The sequence below is a fragment of the Sus scrofa genome, chromosome 4 (assembly GCF_000003025.6).
Source record: "Sus scrofa isolate TJ Tabasco breed Duroc chromosome 4, Sscrofa11.1, whole genome shotgun sequence".
Taxonomy (NCBI): domain Eukaryota; kingdom Metazoa; phylum Chordata; class Mammalia; order Artiodactyla; family Suidae; genus Sus; species Sus scrofa.
The window spans coordinates 93600290-93618142 of record NC_010446.5 but is presented as its reverse complement, the minus strand read 5'-3'; the positions used below and the strand labels follow the sequence as shown (position 1 = coordinate 93618142).

General features: G+C 56.2%; 1 protein-coding gene across 6 annotated transcripts in view; it reads right to left on the bottom strand.

The window, feature by feature from the left end:
- The window catches only part of MEF2D (myocyte enhancer factor 2D), a 35418-nt gene continuing 18727 nt past the window's right edge, over positions 1163-17853 (bottom strand). For 2 of the 6 annotated variants that reach the window (XM_021089672.1, XM_021089673.1), the window contains exons 4-12: positions 16383-16712; positions 15319-15529; positions 15055-15111; positions 13032-13222; positions 12503-12523; positions 11183-11312; positions 6180-6408; positions 5396-5702; positions 1163-5084 (exon numbers count right to left, since the gene is read on the bottom strand). In XM_021089672.1, coding sequence (XP_020945331.1) covers positions 5073-5084; positions 5396-5702; positions 6180-6408; positions 11183-11312; positions 12503-12523; positions 13032-13222; positions 15055-15111; positions 15319-15529; positions 16383-16712 — 1488 coding nt within the window. In that variant the 3' untranslated portion in view covers positions 1163-5072. The remainder of the gene's footprint in view (positions 5085-5395; positions 5703-6179; positions 6409-11182; positions 11313-12502; positions 12524-13031; positions 13223-15054; positions 15112-15318; positions 15530-16382; positions 16713-17853) is intronic. The other 4 variants (XM_021089675.1, XM_021089674.1, XM_021089678.1 and 1 more) reach the window with 4 other exon arrangements.

Here is a 17853-nt window from a genome sequence, read left to right as displayed (position 1 = left end):
CCATCACACGTCATGGATGTTAGGCACTTGTAGGCCTGTCTCTGCCATTGGATAGGGGCCCCTTATACTCCATCTTTGCCTCTGAGGCCCCTAGCACAGGAGTGGCCACACCCTGATAGTGAGCCAAGCCCTCCCTCTGCACTACCCTCCACAGCCCCTGCATCTGCCCCACAGCACAGCTGTGCAGGGCATGGGGCTGTGGGAATAAAAGCATAAAGGCCACCAGCCCCTGCCAGCCCTGAAGGCACCAGATGGGGGAGACTTTCGAGTCACATGAGGAAGAGGGAGGCTCCCTGGCACTGTTTGTTTTCTTTTTTAATTTTTTTAAATTAAAAAAAAATGTTTGGGGGGGTCTTTTTAGGGCCACACCCACGACACATGGAGGTTCCCAGGCTAGGGGTCGAATGAGAGCTGCAGCTGCCAGCCTACGCCAGAGCCACAGCAATGCAAGATCCGAGCCGCGTCTGCGACCTACACCACAGCTCACGGCAATGCCGGATCCTTAACCCACTGAGCAAGGCCAGGGATAGAACCTGTGTCCTCAAGGATGCTCATCAGATTCGTTTCCACTGAGCCACGATGGGAACTCCTTGGCACTGTTTAGAGCCCTTCAAAAGGGAGGGGTAGGGCAGATGCCCCTGCTGGAGGGAGCTCTGTGGGAGCTGTGAAGGCAGAATCCATCTGTGCCTAAGACAGTGCCTGGTAAGCTCCTGCTGTGGAAAAATGTTCAGTAGTTGAAGGTCCTCTACCACTCGCTCCTCCACCACACACACACACACACGGTTCTGCTCCTGACCTGGCCTTGAGTGTTCTGTTTTTCTCCTTCCAGGATCCCTCCTCTGGCTTCTTCTTTTTTTGGGGGGCGGGGGAGGGCTGTACCCACAGTATGGGGAAGTCCCAGGGCCAGAACCCGTGCCACAGTCGTGACAAAGCCGGATCCCAAACCCACTGCACCACAGGGCAACTCCTGCCTCTTTTCTGACTTGGCACCTGGGAGAAAATCTCATCTGAAAACCCCATGTCAGACACCTTGAAGTGCCAGCTCGGCAGGCTAACTGCAGTTCTCTCCTGCTAAGGGAAGCTCCGGCCTCTCACACAGCACACAGACCTTCCTGCCCCCCCTCCGTCGACCGCACCAAAGAAACCAGAACCCAGGCCAAAATATCAGAAACGTGTATTCTTTTTTCTTTTAATAGTAAACCTCTTTACAACAAATATAGTGAAAGAGTTTTCAAACAAAACTCATAAGAATCTCGAGGACTTTGTCTTTCCTTATTGTGTAGAATACTAAGAAAGCATCACCATACAGCACGAAAAGAAATATTGAAAACAAATCAACAGCCACACACTTGGACTCGCCCTGCCCAGGACCCAGGAGGAGCCCCAGGAGTGTGGGTGATTGTCGGGTTTGGGGGTGGGGCACCTCCATGGCCTGTCCACCCCCCCTCCTTCCCCTTCCCCTCCCTCTGGGACTTGAATGGGGAAGACAGAGAGAATCCAGATTCTCCATAGAACATTCCAACCCCCCTCCCCCCTTACAAATCCCATTCCTCCGACCCACTCCTTAGGGGGTGGAGAGAGGTGGCAAGAGGGGAGATGAGGCGTTCCCAGGCTCCTTGTCTCCTCCCCTTCATGAAAGCCTAAATCCACCCCCCACCCCACCCCAGGGGATTCCAAAGAGTCAGTTAAAAATATATAGAGATATTTCTAAATACACTTTTACATCATTTCTGTTTCTCCAAACAAATAAATAATCAGCAAGAGAAGGTGCATTACTTCCTTCCTGTCCAAGGTGGGGGGTGCTGGGGAAGGGTCAGGGGTCAGTCTCGCTGTACTGAGTGCACTGCTGAGGGGAGGGGAAATGGTGTGTTCCGCTGGGATGTGGTATGTGTGTGTGTGGGGGGGGTCCTCTTGCCCACTGTCCCTGAAGCTGTGGGAAACCTGGGGAGGAGAGGGGCATTCGGATGACTCCAGTGATTACTTTGGCAAATGCCCAGTTCTTCAGAGGAAGGAGTGGGTGGAGGCAAATTTGGCTTGTGAGAGGAAGAAGAACTGAAGTCCCCACTTGAGGTCTGGGTTCCCAGGGACCCATTCATCTGGCCGGCCAGGAGCCCCTAGCCCCAAGAGCAACCTTGGGATACTGAATTGCAGAAATGTCACGTATTCATTCACAGACCATCCCCTGCCCCAGGGATAGAGAGAAAAGGACACACACACACACCCACACATGGTAATCAAAAGCCAGGTTTGCCATCACAAGGCAGAGGGCAAAACTGGTGAATATTGCACCGTGAACTGCAGGGGCCCTCACCCCCACCCCATGTTTAATGATGGCCAAGCCCAGCCTAGAAAGGTGGGCGGACTGACGGCAGGAACAGCCTGAGAAGGGAAGGCCAGTCGTTCAACGTTTATTGAGCACCTGTCATTCACCTTTCACCTGCTCAGCATTTACTGAGGCCAGCTGTGTGCCAGGCACTGGGCAAGGCTCTGGGATGCATGCATGAATGCACACCACTACACCCTGGCTGCTTTCAAGGCCCTTCTTTCAAGTCTCATCCATTCTTGACAATCCCTCTAGGAAGCTTTGGGAAGACTGGGCATGCTGTGTGCCCAATCAGCAGGTGACGGGTAAGCTGTAAGGAAGGGTCACTGCCCAGGGGAGGAAAAAGCTTTGGGAGAAAGAGGAACTTGGGTGTCACCCTGAAGAAGCAGGACTGGGGTCGGGGGAAGAAGGTTCTCCAGGAAAGGGAGTTGTGTATAAACATGTGGGGGACTGGCTGGACAACTGTGCATGGAGCTGTGGCAGAAACAGGGCTACTGAGAGAAGCAAAGAGGCCCAACCGCCTGACCCCCAAAACTGCGGTATAAACAAATTAGAGTGGAGGTTGAGAACAGGTGACGAGCAAGGAAAAAGAAGTGGGGCCCAGGAAGGAAGGTCATAGAGTTAGAAGCCAGGGATGTGTAGCTGCAAGAGCCACCTGTCCTTCTGTAAACACACACCCAGGCGCACGCACGCACGCACGCACACACACACACACACACTCACACACAAAGCCCGCAGAGCTTAGTTCACGCAGAGATTCACATACGTGCCCAGGTGGGCTCAGAGACACAAAGGTACACGCATGCAACCACACACACACATAAATAGAAAGGTACAGTCAGACGCATAAATACCAGATGCCCTTGTAAACACACTTGGGCACCTGTGCAGTCACACGCACCCCTCTGGTTTCCTTCCCTGCATCAAGTGTCGGAATACTGCAAGCGGCTGGATCACAGAGGTGGGCAGAGTCACCTACCACAAAACCAGGCCTTGTCTAACTCTATTTTCCCACCGGCATGAAACCCCAGGGGAGCCCTGCCTGCACCCCTTGGGCAGAGGAGCTGGGCTTCCGTGAGGGAGCAGGGCAGGCCCCAGTCAGCCTGCCCCTGTCACCCAGGCCAGGCCCCATAGGGCAGGGGGTGGTAGTGGATCTCAGGCTGGGGGCCTGCCCCCTCCGGTTTGATCTGTGATGCAGCCTGAGGTCTCGGGACTCCAGGCCTAGGCTGCCCCCATGGGGAGGCAGCAGAGGGGGCAGACTTGGGGCAAGGAGGGGAGCAAGAACAACAGCAGAAGAATCTCGTCTGTACAGTACGGGCCGTTTGAATCATTATTATTACAATATACTTTGACAAAAATAGAATCTCATTTCATATCAATACAACAACAACAACAAAAAAAACAGTTTCTTGGACTGTTACACGGCTAACGTTTTCCAAAGGTTGCTATTTACAATTACAGTAGCCAAGAGGGAAGGCGGGATGCGGCCTGGGGGTGGTGGGACAGGAGGTAGCGAGACAATGAGGGCGCCAAGAGCAGGGAGGTGGGGTCAGGAGCGGAAGGAGCTGGGAGGAGGGCTGGGGAGAGGGGCCTTGGAGGAAAGGGAGGCAGGCCTCCTGCGGGCCTCCTCCTCCATCCCCTCTCCTGCCCGCCCTCACACACCAACCCAGTCCACCCCTCTGGGGATGTGTACGTGCAAGGAAGAGCAAGTCCCCTCACTCACACTTGTCCCTGGATGCAAGGGTTCCAGGCCTCAGGCACCCCAGGGTGCCGGGGCCGTCTCCTGCTGAGCCATCTCACGTCCCCCACCACCTCCCCAGTCCTTCCTGCACTCTGTGGCCAGCTTCACAGGGCTGGCGTCAGCTGAGGGCTGGGGAGCTATTGCACTGTATATCTTAGAGAAAATGCTGGGGAAGGGAGGGGGGCCCCATTCGCCCCTTGCCCAGCCCTTCTGCCCCTCCTCAGCCCTCTCCTCATGGCTCTCTGTCTTTCCAAATGTGCTTCATAGGGGCCCCCGCCTCAGATCCCTCCCCACCAGCCTCGGATTCCCAGGCAGCCTTCCCAGCCCCAAACCTTGGCCAGCCGGCACCCCCACACCTCGGAGGCGGAGCTCACACAAGGATCAGTGAGAGTGTGCTGCGTATGTGCAGGGGCATTTGGGGCCCAGGCTTGGGCATTTCTGCCCCATGTGCCCATGGCCACAGAATGGCCCAGAAGCAGAGACCCTTTTCAGAACGTCTGCCTCACTTTCCCCTGAAACACAAACCCACTCATCAAGCCGACTTTGGGGTTTCAGTCTATTGTAAGGGGTTTTTGTTGTTTGGTAGGTTTTTTTGGTTATTTCCCTCTATCTGGGGGATGGGGTGGGAGGGCTCCGCATGCAGGGCTCGGCACCTGTCCTTTCCCAAGGCCTATCGGGCCCCCCACCCCCTCCTGCAGCATATGTGTACAACGTGCAAAGTGTCCCCCCTTCCCGCAAAAAAGAGGCCCCCCCGGCCAGTGAAAATGGCGGGGGGTGCAGAAAGAGGGGGTGGGAGTATCCCCCTCTCCAAAGCAAGAATCCAAATTAAAAAAAATATAATAATAATAATAATATAATAATAATTATACACAAATGTAACCGTCAACAGGACACGGAGCACAAGAAAGGAAGTAGGGGTCGAGCGGGAGGAGCCCAGGACAGGGAGGGGTGGGCGGTGAGATTGTCAACTCTTCATCAGGGAGGCTGAGAGGAGGGGAGTGGGAATCGTCACTTTAATGTCTGTGAAGAGAGGAGATGGAGAAGGGGGTTGGAGGCGGTGGCCCAGGCTACTGGGGTATGTGCCCCCCACACCCCTCTCCCAGTGGGGCCAGGATTCTGATGGCAGGGCCAGCTCTGAGGGGAGAGAGTCACCGAGCAGAAGGACTGACGCTGGCGGGAGGGGACATGGGCCTGCGGTGGGGGTGAAAGGGCTGCGGGAAGGGCTAGCTGGCCACACAGCCTCTCGGGTGGGAGAGGAGACAGGCGGGGGCAGCGGGGCAGTCCCTGGGTGTAGCAGACAACGGCGGACAGGAGGGGTGATGCTACAGTACCCAGGTATCGAGCCGCATCCTCTTCACAGCTGAGCCCTCAGCCTCAGGCTCTGGGGCTGGGCGCAGCAGGCCCAGTGTGGGCCCGAAGTCCCCCCGTCCATCATCCCGGTCCCCCGTCTCATAGGAGCCCCCCGCCGGGCTGCTGAGACCGTCGCCAGGCTCAGGGCGGGTAGCCGGAAACACAGCTGGAGGGGGAGGCGCAGGGCTGCGCTCACGGCTGGGGGACACTGGTTCTGACTTGATGCTGATGTGGGGGTGGGTGGTGACCGTGAGGGCAGCACCCACATGGGGCAGGGGGCTGCCCGGGCTGGAGAAAGGTGATGGGCACGGGGCACAGGGGACAGGAGAGCAGGGGAGTGACAGAAAAAGTGAAGAGGAGGTCACGAGACAGTGAGAGAGGACAGAGAAGGAGACGAAGGGGGGTAGGGGAGGGGAGCGACAAGGGGACAGACAGGGGGACCAGAAGAGGGGGAGGGCCGAGTGAGGGGGAAGAAGGAAAGAAGTCACATTAGTTGTCTTTCCATCCTGTGTCACCTTCTGCAGTCCAGGGGCCCCCGGCCCACCCCCACCCCAGGGCTGATGGGGGCAGGGGGCGGGGGCGAAGACACAGGGCAGGTCTCCCAGGCCTGGACAGGGGCCTCCAGGGCTGCCACTTAGTGGCTTCCGTGCTGTCCACTGATGACAGACAACCTCAAAGGGACCCCCAGCTCTCAAGAAGGCCCTCCTCTTCCCGCCCCTCAACTCTCTTTCCCCCACACTCTTGGGGCGGCCCCCAAGGACTCACATGAGGCTGCTGAGAGACACGGGGACCAGGTGGGGCTGCTGCTGAGGTGGCTGTTGCGGCTGCTGGGGCGGCTGGGGCTGCGGCTGCGGCTGGGGCTGTGGAGGCTGCGGCTGTGGTGGCTGTTGGGGCTGTTGCGGCTGTTGCCAGGCGGTGACGTTGCCTAGAGACAGCCCCCCAGGCGAACTGAAGGTTGGTAAGGAGGAGAGCTCCGCACTGGTCAACTGGTAATCTGCACGGGGCGGACGGGAAGGGAAGGCAGTGAGGATGAGCTTCCTGCCGTGCCCCACAAGGACTGTCAAGATGGGGCAGTTGCTAATGACACGTGAATAATTACATAAGCCCGTACAATTTGGAGCTGTAGCTGCCAGCCTAGGCCACAGCCACAGCAATGTCAGATTTGAGCTGAGCCGCATCTGCGACCTACACCACAGCTCACGGTAACACCAGATCCTCAACCCACTGAACAAGGCCAGGGATCGAACCTGTGTCCTCATGGATGCCAGTCGGGTTCGCTAACCGCTGAGCCACGACGGGAACTCCCCAAGAAACACAAATCTTAGTAACTATGAGGAGGTGGCTTTTAAAAAATTTTTTTTTGTCTTTCTATCTTTTCAGGGCTGCACCCGCGGCACATGGAGGTTCCCAGACTAGGGGTCCAATCGGAGCTGTAGCCGCCGGCCTAGGCCACAGCCACAGCCACGCAGGATCTGAGCCACGTCTGTGACCTACACCACAGCTCACGGCAACACCGGATCCTTAACCCACTGGGTGAGACCAGGGATCAAACCCACAACCTCATGGTTCCTAGTCAGATTCGTTTCAGCTGCACCATGACAGGAACTCTAAGGAGCTGGCTTTTTAACAGGATGTAAAGAGAAGTAGTTTTTTACAATAGTTTTTGGCTTCTTTTTAACCATCTGTAGGTATCACTTTTGGAATGTCAATTTAAAAACAAAGAAGGGGAAGAAAGGTAGGTAGAGAAAATCGAATCTATGTCTAAGTGTCCCCTCTTCACCTGCCAAGTCTTCAAGCATCTTTCTGAGCTAGAGGGGAGTCGCAGCAAGTGCTAGGTTGAATGACGCACCCCGAGCCCATTCCTCCATCATCCCACCTTCCGCAAAGTCCCTCAGCCTCCTGAAGACTGTCAACACATAAAACAGGGAACAGCAAGGGTTCCAGCTGCTCTGCACACCCCGTCCCCCACATACAGAGGACGACTGTCTGCCTCCCAGAAGGGCCCATGAGAGCAGAGGGACACGGGCTTGCGGCACAACTGGCCAAGGTTCTGGCAGGTTTCCCCATGAGGTGGCGCTTGCTGTTTCTTTCCTACGATTCCTGTCTTAATGAAGAAACTGTGATGTTTGCACGGTCACAGAACAAACAGAACCGTGAGACGGTTCCCAATTTACACAGCTCCCTTATGTTTCACACCTCGGCCTGCGTGGGACAGTTTAGAAGATGTCGTCCCTGAGGAACACAGGCCAGTCGCACTGCCATGTGACGCGGAGGCACACGTGCCAGTCGTCCTGGTGCCACACCCCCGTGCTCAGCCCCAAGGGGCCGTGCGCTCCAGCCCTCTGTCTTTACCAGGGAAGGGAGGCTCATGCGTGCGACAGAACAGTAAGGTGAAGGGCATGAGCCATGGGGTCAAACTTCCTGGCCACCTCCACTTAGAGGCCAAGGGACCTGGGGCAAGCTACTGCCTCTGTCTATACCCCGGAGGCGATAATCCGGCCGGCACACAAAGCTGTGGTGAGGGCTGAGTGAGTTAAGACATGAAGTGTGTAGAGCCCTGTCTGGTACGTAGGAAACATTCAAAAGATTCAGCTGCTGTTGTTATTAAATGACAAATAAGGTCACCGCAGCCTCAAGTTTGAGGAGCTCTCCTCAGGTCACAAAGCCAATGGCAGAGCTAAAACAAGACCCCCAGGCCTCTTTCTTACCTTTAAATCTCACTCTATAGATGGTCCATGCTTGCCTCTGGTCTCATAACAACAAAGCCAGGGGCTTGGAGATGCCTGTATTTACAAGACTACCTATTTACAACACTCATTTTACAACCAAGGAAGCCAATCCAGAATAGTGCAGTGCCTTGCCTGATGTCCCTCAGCCCGTGAATGGTAAGGACTTGACCCCTAGTCCTGTACCTCCCCGCCACACTCCAGCCTGCCTACCTGGAGATGTGGCTCTCCAGCAGGCCCCTTAGTCTGCTCCTAAAATGACCACCGGCAGACCTCTGCAGCCAGGATAAACAAGAGGCCGGGCCTGTCCCTTACCCATGGCATCGCCATAGGCAGATCACTCCCACCTAGCTGGCCCCTGGGCTGAGGCCAAGGACTGTAAACAATGAACGACTAAACAGCGATGCGTCTGTTGGGTTTTGTTTATATATATAGGGTCACCTGAAAACACCTGCTCTCTAAACTGAGGTCTGCTTAACGACTCCTGCAGCAAGAGGAACTGGAGCCCCTGGTTTCTAAGAGGATCTGAGAAAGCCCAAACACTTCCCAGCAGGGCTCCAAGGGCAGGTCAGAATCTGCCATCACAATAGATCGACAAATAGAGTCTAAACTGTGGCCTTGCTGAGCACCTGTCCCAGGGTCACTGGCACCCACTAACCTCCCTCCTGCTTCACAAACACCGGTGGGGGACCTGAGAAGACGGCAGAAGACCACTGCCATGGAATTCTCAAATCACCAGCAGCTCCTGAAAAGCGGGCTGCCCTTCACCAACTGCCCACTGCCCCCCACCCCGGCGCACATGTGCGTGCCCTCGGGGAGCCAGTTTTTCTAGTCAGGGCCCAGAGCCCCAGCTGGCAGGGCTGGCAGCGCCTCAGAGACCTCCTGTCCACCCATAATTCTCACAGATGAGAACTTTTCCTGGCCTCGCGTGCACGGCCACCTGAAGCCGTCCTCTTGGAAGCTGCCCGAGGAGTGTGCGCATGCGGGGAGCACACCCGAGGGACCAGAGACTTTACAGACACCCGCACACAGGCCAGGGTCTGGCCCTCAACGTGAGGGAGCTCCTCCAGCTCTCTTGTCTGCCCCGAGGGTCTTTTTTACACACGGGCTGGGTTCTGGGTTTTCACACACGGGAAAGACGTAGATTTTGTGGGTATCTGTACTGGTGTCTGGGCCCTAGCATGGTTCAGCTCTGGGATGGGAGCTTGGGGAGTGGGGAGAAGTTTAGGGGTCTTTTGGTCTAGTCAGATCTCACCAGATAAGAGCCCAGATACGAGCCACTCAAAGGTGAGAAAAGCTGGGGAACAGCAGAGGCTTCTTAGGCGGGAAAGAGACCAGGTTCCCAGCCACATCAATGCTGTGACTCAAAGGGACAAGGCACTTCCCCACTGGGAAGTTCTTCCTGACACAGCAGCTTGGAATGTGGGCAAGGATGGTTGAGAGTGTCACAGGCTGTTCCTGGGAGGGTATGAGCTGGTGACAGAAGCCAGGATAGCCGTGGAGACCCAGGATGGCCTAAGCACTGGGTGTCCTTTCAGAATTCTTCTACCCAGAGATCTCTCCCATGTCTCCAAGTGACTCTTCACCTTCAGATCCCCTCCCCCACCCCCCCTCATTCCACCAAGCCCACACCAGGGTGAGACCCCCTTCTTCCTCCTCTGCCCCACCCTGGCCTCCCTATTTGGCTTTCCCAGGAAGCCGGATAAATCTCACTGACCATGCTTCCTCTTGGGCCTCCCCAGCCTCCCTGTCTCTCTCATTCCTTTATTCTTCTCCCCCAGGAGACCAGAGCACGCAGCCCTCTCCACGCCCGACCCTGGTCGGCCTGGATCATCTTGCTGCTCAGTCCACCTCAGATGGGCAGCTCCTCAAAGACAGGGCTTTCCTTCTCCATTAGGTCCCTTAAAAAATAAGGCAGGAGTTCCCATCCTGGCTCAGTGGGTTAAGAGCCCAACATAGTGTCCATGAGGATGCAGGCTCGATCCCTGGCCTTACTTGGCGGGTTAAGGATCCGGCGTTGCCCAAAGCTGCAGCACAGACCGCAGATGTGGCTCAGATCCCCCTACGTGGGTATGGCTGTGGCATACAGCAGCAGCTGCAGCTCCAATTCAACCCCTAGCCCAGGAACTTCCATACACTGCAGGTGTGGCCGTAAAAAGGAAAATAAATAAATAAATAAATAAATAAGGCAGGGAGTTCCTGCTGTGTTGCAGTGGGTTAAGACTCCAACTGCAGAAGCTCAGGTCGCTGCAAAGGCGCAGGTTTGATCCCCCACCCAGCATAGTGGGTTAAAGGATCTGGTATTGCTGTGGCTCGGATTTAATCCCCCGCCCAGGAACTTCCATGTGCCGTGGGTGGAACTGTAAGAAGAAAGAAGAGGGGGAGGCATACCCATACCCATTGAAGTTTCAATTTCAGAAAAAACAACTGGTAATTTTTGCACGAGTATGTCTTTGAGACATACTTCTTATACTAAATGATACTTGTACTAAAAAAAAAAATCATTCACTGTTCTGTCTAAAATTCAAATTCAGGAGTTCCCGTCATGGCGCAGTGGTTAACGAATCCGACTAGGAACCATGAGGTTGCGGGTTCGGTCCCTGCCCTTGCTCAGTGGGTTAACGATCCGGCGTTGCCATGAGCTGTGGTGTTGGTTGCAGACGCGGCTCGGATCCCGCATTGCTGTGGCTCTGGCGTAGGCCGGTGGCTACAGCTCCGATTCAACCCCTAGCCTGGGAACCTCCATATGCCGCGGGAGCGGCCCAAGAAATAGCAACAACAACAACAACAATAACAACAACAACAAAAAAGACAAAAAATAAATAAATAAATAAAATAAAATAAAATAAAATTCAAATTCAAGTAGGCATCCTATGTTACTATTTGCTAATTCTGACAACCTTAACTAGGTGGGGGCTCCCCATAAACCAACAGCCTTCCTGAGATTGGGGCATCCTTAAGGGAATATCTCATGTTCCCCCTCTGGTCCCTCCTCTGCCCCAAGACCAAGTGCACACAGCTGTAAGTCACAGGAACACTCACCTGTGTTGTAGGCAGTGGGCATGGAAGAGAAGGGGAGGCCCTGGCTGAGTAAACTCGGTGTTGCCACGGAAACCACTGGGGTGGTGAGCGAGTGGGTAGACTGGGAGACCCCAAGGCGTTGGGCATTGTTCTGCAAGAGCAAACAGTCTGTCAAGATGGGTGGGCTGCTTTATCCTGGCCCCTCATTCCAAAGACAAGCTGGGGTCCCCGAATCCCAAGGCCCAGATGGAACGCCTCTGCATGGAGGCCCCCTTAGATACACAAACACACACTGGTGCGTTTACAGAGACACATGCACACCCAGATTCATTCATACCTACACACATGCGAAGAGGGAGGCACACATGCTGGCCCCAACACCTGCAATGGGCCCCGGCTCCATTCTTCTCTTGGCCAGTCCCCCTAGAGTCTACCCTCCATCCATCACACTGCAGCACATGCCCCGGGAGAAGCGTGCTGGCATCTGTGAGGGGAATGCGGGGCCTGGTGTGGCGTGTGCCTGCGTGTATGCACACACGTGTGTGGGTCTGTCAGCTCCATCTGCCGCTGAGTCACTTGTTTATTCCAACTCCACGCTGGGGCCGAAACTGCCGCCGTGTTGGCCGCCAAAGCCTGCCTGCCTTTTCCAGTCTCTCTGGCCTCCCGTCAGGGAGCTGGGGAGGGAGGAGCCCCCGCCCCACTCCTGGCTGAGGGTGAGTATGTAAGTGTGCACATGCGTGAGAGAGAAAGAGGGCTGTGCACGCCTCTGAGAGGCTGTGTGCAGGAAGGAGCACAAGACAGAGGGAGGCAGGGAAGCCCCTGATGGAGGAAGACGCTGGCTTTGCCTTGGGCCTCAGCTTCCCCTGGAAAAGCCATTTTCCTATTTGGCTGGCACCCCTCCTAAAGAAGTCCCTGTCCTGGATGGGCCCGCATAGAGTTAAGAGGGCAAGTGCAGTCTAACCCAGTCCAAAGGCCCAACCCAGGGACCCTGGGGCACATCGAGATGGGACCTCTGAGGCCTAGGACAGGGTCACTCCCCGTGCGCATGCACGCGACGCACACAGGGAAGTGTGTCTGCAGGAATGCAACATCACATGAAGACATCTGTGGCTGCTCAGGCACACACACATGCCTATCTAACCCCTCGCCCCCGCTCCGTTCACCTCCGTATCCCTCTTGGCACTGAGCACAGCTCCTGGCAAACAACCAAATACACAAACAACACACCACGCACACAGGCGAAAGGACAAAGGCACACACATACTCCATGCTGAGGGACTTCACAGCAATGGGCTGACCCAGAATTCAAAGCCATAGCAAACATCTCATAGCCTCACTTACCAGATCTAAATGGTCCTCAGTCTGGGAGCAGAAATAAAACCAAGGGGATGGTTCAGTCACCGGCCTCCAGCCTCCCCTCCCACCGCTGCCCCCAGAGCTATCCCATCTACCTCTTTGCATGGAGCAGGATGGCTTCAGCCTAAAAGGACAGACTCTTCACTGTCCTGATTTCCAGACAATGCTGTCTCCCCATGCCCACCAGCTAGGAGATCCTCAGTCTAACCTTCACCTCTTTGAAATGGCCAATCCCTTCTTTCGTCCTCCTGTCATCACCAGGGAAGCGACTCCCCCCTCCCCCGCCCCTTCTCGCTGCCCTTGAGGCTTGTACTCCTGTGCTCCAACGTCTTGTAAGGCCCTCTGGGAAGGAAGAGCTCGCGAAAAGCCACAATTTCCACGATCTCTCTCGGGAAGTCCTAACTGCTAGCTGACTTTCACCCCTCCTATGGAGGTCGGCTCTGTCTCCCGCCGTCGGCTCCTCTCCTCCCTCCCATTCCCTGGCTCCTGCCCCTTGGTCCAGATACCCACTCACCAAGTGATGCATTAACCCCTTTCCTCCCTGGGAAGTGATGACCCTCAGGTCGGGCTTGCGGCTGGGGGCTCCAAGCTGGGCGCTGTGGGTGGGTGGGGGCGGAGACTTGGCAGGGATGACCTTGTTTAGGCTGTTGCCATTGGCCACAGGGAGGAGGCCAGGGGAAGCCCGAGCACTGACGTAGCCATTCCCTGGAGAGGTGATGAGGGTGAAAGAAAAAACATGGACCCACCACTCGGCCCTGTTAACTGCCCGCAAACCAGTACTCCTGTTACCCAGAACGTCTCCAAATCATGCTCAGGCTTTGAGTGGGTGCTGAGCTCTCTAATTTCTCCCTAATACCACCCTGTCTGGGGAGCAAGCGGGGGGAACACCCCTTACTCCTCAATCACCGGGTTCATTATTCACCTGCCCCTAAGCTGCACGTGATGGGCTGGGTGGTAGGAGCTGGTCTCCAGTGACAAGAAGTCCAGCGGCTGCCCCCAACAGGGCCCACAATGACCCATGGTGGAGAAGGGTAGCAGCCTGGAGGTTGAGACTCGGTGAGAGTCCTGATCACCAGGGCACATCAACCACTCTGAAGGCTCTCCTCGCCTGGAGCTGGGGATGACGAGCCATTCACCCATGGCAGTAGTGGTGCTACTGGCACTGGGGGGCTGATGACACAGCTGCCACCATAATTAGACTGGTAATAATTGGCAGAATAGCCCCGTCTTACATTTGTTCCCCACTCCATGACTGACACAGGGCCTTCGCAGGCGTATCACTGTGTTTAGTGCTCACACTAACCCTGCGAGGTGGACAAGACACGTGTCATTGGCCCTATTTACAGAAGAGGAAAACAAGGCCTGGATGGCAGAGGTGTGAGGACTTGTCCAGGGCCACACAACCACTTTCTACATGCTGGGCATAAGGGCTGATAAGCGTCACTGTCCCTTAAGACCTGCAGGCATTTCTCTGGCCTTTTCCTTGGAGAGGGAGGGGTGCTCACCCACTCCCCCCATTTGCTGCCCCTGTACATAAATACTGCCAAGGAGGTGGTACAAGGTGCTTGGAATTCCCAAACAGGGGAATTCTAAAGCCCAGAGATGTGGGGGTGACCACAGCCAGAAGTGTCACCTTGCTCTGTCCCCTGAGAGCACACTGCTGCCCTGGAAGTGAGTGGCTGCCTCCATCCCAATTCCCGGATCACTCCGGGAATGGCAGGAATGTCAGGGTGACGTCAATGGTGACATTCGAAGTCATAGTCACCAGCCGGACAACAGCACAGGACAGGAGGGGCTGTCAGCTGCTGGGGGTGGGGATGGGGGGGCGTGAAGGGAGCAGCCTTTCTTCTGTGGTTCATAGATGTGTGTTCGCAAGTGCCTTTCTAACGTCTGGATACTTCCATACAAGTGAGAATGTCTGTGTGTGAGTCTGTGCTTCCTGTCTATCAGCAACGCTAGATATTCGTATCCTTCAGATCCCAACCAGATGCCCCGACTCAACTGGAACAACCTGGAACTGCTCCACCAACTAGAAGTGTCGGTCAATTCTCACAGCTTGCCTAGAATTCCCTGAGCCTACATCTTTGCCGATCATCTACATCAATCATTGCTATAGATAAAAAAAGTCCAGGAACTTAAAAAGTCCTCAGACTCTAGGAGTTCCCGCTGTGGATCAGTGGACATGAACCTGACTAGGATCCATGAGGATGTGGGTTCCATCCCTGGCCTCGCTCAGTGGGTTAAGGATCTAGCACTGCCGTGAGCTGCGGTATAGTCACAGACGCAGCTCAGATCTGGTGTTGCTATGGCTGTGGCATAGGCTGGCAGCTGTAGCTCCGATTCGACACAAGCCCAGGAACTTCCACATGTCCCTGATGCAGCCCCCCGCCCCCCTCAAATCCTCAGACACTACATCTGACACAGGCCCTGGGAGCTTCCTCTCCTCTAATCTAGGTCCCTCTCCACCCTGGGATCCCTGAGGCCACCGGGTGGGCAGACTCCGGCCCCACCCCAGGCAAAAGGGAGGCTGCACTCACCTACAGGGCTGGGGCAGGCTCCGTTAGCACTGTTGAGGTCTCCCCCCAGCATGGCCCCTGGGGGAAAAAGAGAACCATGTGCTGTCAGGATGCGCCCCCTTCCAGAGTGAGTCCTGGGGGAGGGGTCACAGTCCCTTCCCTCAGGAACCACGTAGAGAGAATGCTGTGGTTGGTGAAAGGAAATAGCTACCACGGAAGATGGAAGCCCAAAGCTGCTACCACGCCTCACTGCTACCTCGCCTACCCGCCTGCCAACCCGCTCACCTGCACTGGCTGGCCGCTGGGGCAGGCCAGGAGACACACTGTTCCTCTGTAGTGCTGGCTGCTGGGGGGACAGGAGCCGTGGGTCCGTGAGGGATGATGTCACCAGGGAAGGAGTGACCAGGGAGCCGCTGGGATTGCTGAACTGCAGTGAGCTCTGATTGGACACGGGCACCGTGACGGGCATGGCAAAGTTGGGGGCCGGGACAGCTGACTGGACAGAAGATAGAGAGGCAGGGTCAGGCCAGGGTGACCTCTGACCCTGGACCCACCACGCCTGGGAGGCCAGGCCAAGTTCCCTCTGGTCTCTGGGCCACGCGTCCTAGGGCCAGGAGCGTGCACTCCCTGCCCTCGGCCCTCCTGGAGTCGTGCCTGCCACCCCCGCCAAGGAAGTATGCTGACGGGAGTGCTCTGGGACCCGGCTCTGGCCCAGAGAGTGAGAAGAAGGCTCTGCTCACTGCAGACAAACCCAGGAGACCTGGAACCCCCCTAGTGGAGGTGGGTTAGTCCTCAGCCAGGCAGGACACACGGGGAGCAGGTTAGAGGCCCTGAGTACAGACCCAAACTCGCACACACACTGTCAAGGGCGTGTGCGTGGGTCGGGACATCACCTCATGTGTCGTCTCGAATCCGTCTGCCTGCTGCAGAGTGGTCTCCCACCTCACTGCCCTCCCCTTCAGCAGTCTCCGCCTCCCCTCAACAGTGCCCTCGAGGATCTTAGGCTGGGGGTGTCAGAATAGGCCCAAAGGGGCCCCTCCCCAGAACAGATCTGGACAAAGAGCACATCCTCTACCTGCCTGTCATTTAAGGGTCTCATGTCATCTACACACTTGTTGTTGGAGAGGGCAACACTCCAGGCCTCTCCCGGCTTATGCTCCCTCCAAGATGGGTCTCAGCAAGGGTCACGGTTTATCACGACCAAGGTCAGAGGTTCCTCAGTGGTCACCACTTGCCCCAGCTTGGCTCAGAGCAGAACACCCATCAGAGGCAGCCGAGGGCTGGGGCGGGGCGGGGCGCGAAGCCACACCATGCACCACAGGGAGGCTCTCCTCCATGCGACTACTCACGGCCAGTCTATAACTCTGCATCATTTTATCAAACTCCTCGTCTATCTTTTTATATTTCTCCTCCGTCTGGGGGGTCAGGGCAAACACCTCGTCCACCTCAGGGCTCTCACATTCCCTGTGCTTCTTGTGCAGCGCCTGGGAGGGAAGGGGCCGGAAGGGGGGGCCAACAGACAGAGAGTGAGTGGGGCTCACCCCGTAGCGCCGGAAGAGCCCGTCAAGCTCCTCACTGGCGCGCCGGTACTTGTCCTCCAGCAGGGGGCTCTGTTCCAGTGAGTCCTCCCCGTCGGGCTCCGGGCTGTCGCAGCCGTTGAAGCCCTTCTTCCTCAGGGTCTGTAACCGCACCACTACGATCAGCGGGGGTGAGGGTGCTCCCCCACCCGCCAGGGAGGCAGTCCCTCCAGCCCTTCCCTGAGGCTTCCCCATGTCCCCTCCACCTCCTTCCTCAGGGTTCCCAGCATCCCCCCAGCCCCTTCCTCAGGGTCTCCCTCCCCTCCTAGAGGCCATGTGACCATGTGGTTGGTAGGAGAGGCATCAAAGTACAGGGGACGTGTGGAAGGTGGGCCTAACCCAGGGAATGCACTCAGCACAGGAACAGGTGTTTTCAAGGTGATGGGGTGGGGGTGGGGGGTGTATTTCTGGGGGATGGGCTGAGGGGCTGGTGCTCTGAGCCAGCCCCTGCTTGTCCCCACTAAGGTGAGCCCCAGCCAGGAGGTAGAGCGCTCCCTAGGGAAAGGCAGTCGGGACTAACTCTGCCTGGCTCAATTCCTGGGCTCCGCTTAGAAGGGGAGAGAGAAACAGAAATAGAGACAGAGGGAGAAGAGTAAGAAGGAGGAAGGCAAAACAAATCTTTGCATTTACGGAGTTCCTACTACGCACCACCTGGCGCGCTGTCCCTGCCCAGGGCCAGAGCTTCTCCTGCGCAACCACGCAAAGGAGGACACGCACACCTGGTGGGTCTGGGGACACCCCAAAGCTGCCCTCTCCATGCTCTAAACATCCTCACAGATACCTGCTCTCGCTTTAAAATGAACACAAATTTTACATTCTAGTCTAGAGTAAATCCGTCTTCTCTAATACAAAATAAAGGAATTTCCTCCGCATCTGTTGAGTGAAAGTCTTGCCCCAGGAAGGCAGGCCTGTGGCTTCTCGGGCACCCTCTTCATCGGCACAGGTCCCGTACCCGCACCGTGAGAAGCAGGAACTGGGCTGTCTCATTCAATTCACATAACACCCTTCAAAGCAGGCACTGGCCCCATTTTGTGGAAGTGGGCACCAAGGCTCAGGGAAGCTTAACCACCTGCCCAAGGCTGCACGGCCAGTCAAGGCCGGTGCTGAATTCCAAACCCCATGTCCTTCAGCAGTTCACAATGTCAGCTCTCTTTGAAAGAAAAACAGAGCCACCGGGACCCACAAAGGGAAAGAGACAGCATAAGAGGGATGGAAATGAGAAAGACAGAGAAAGGAAGCGTCA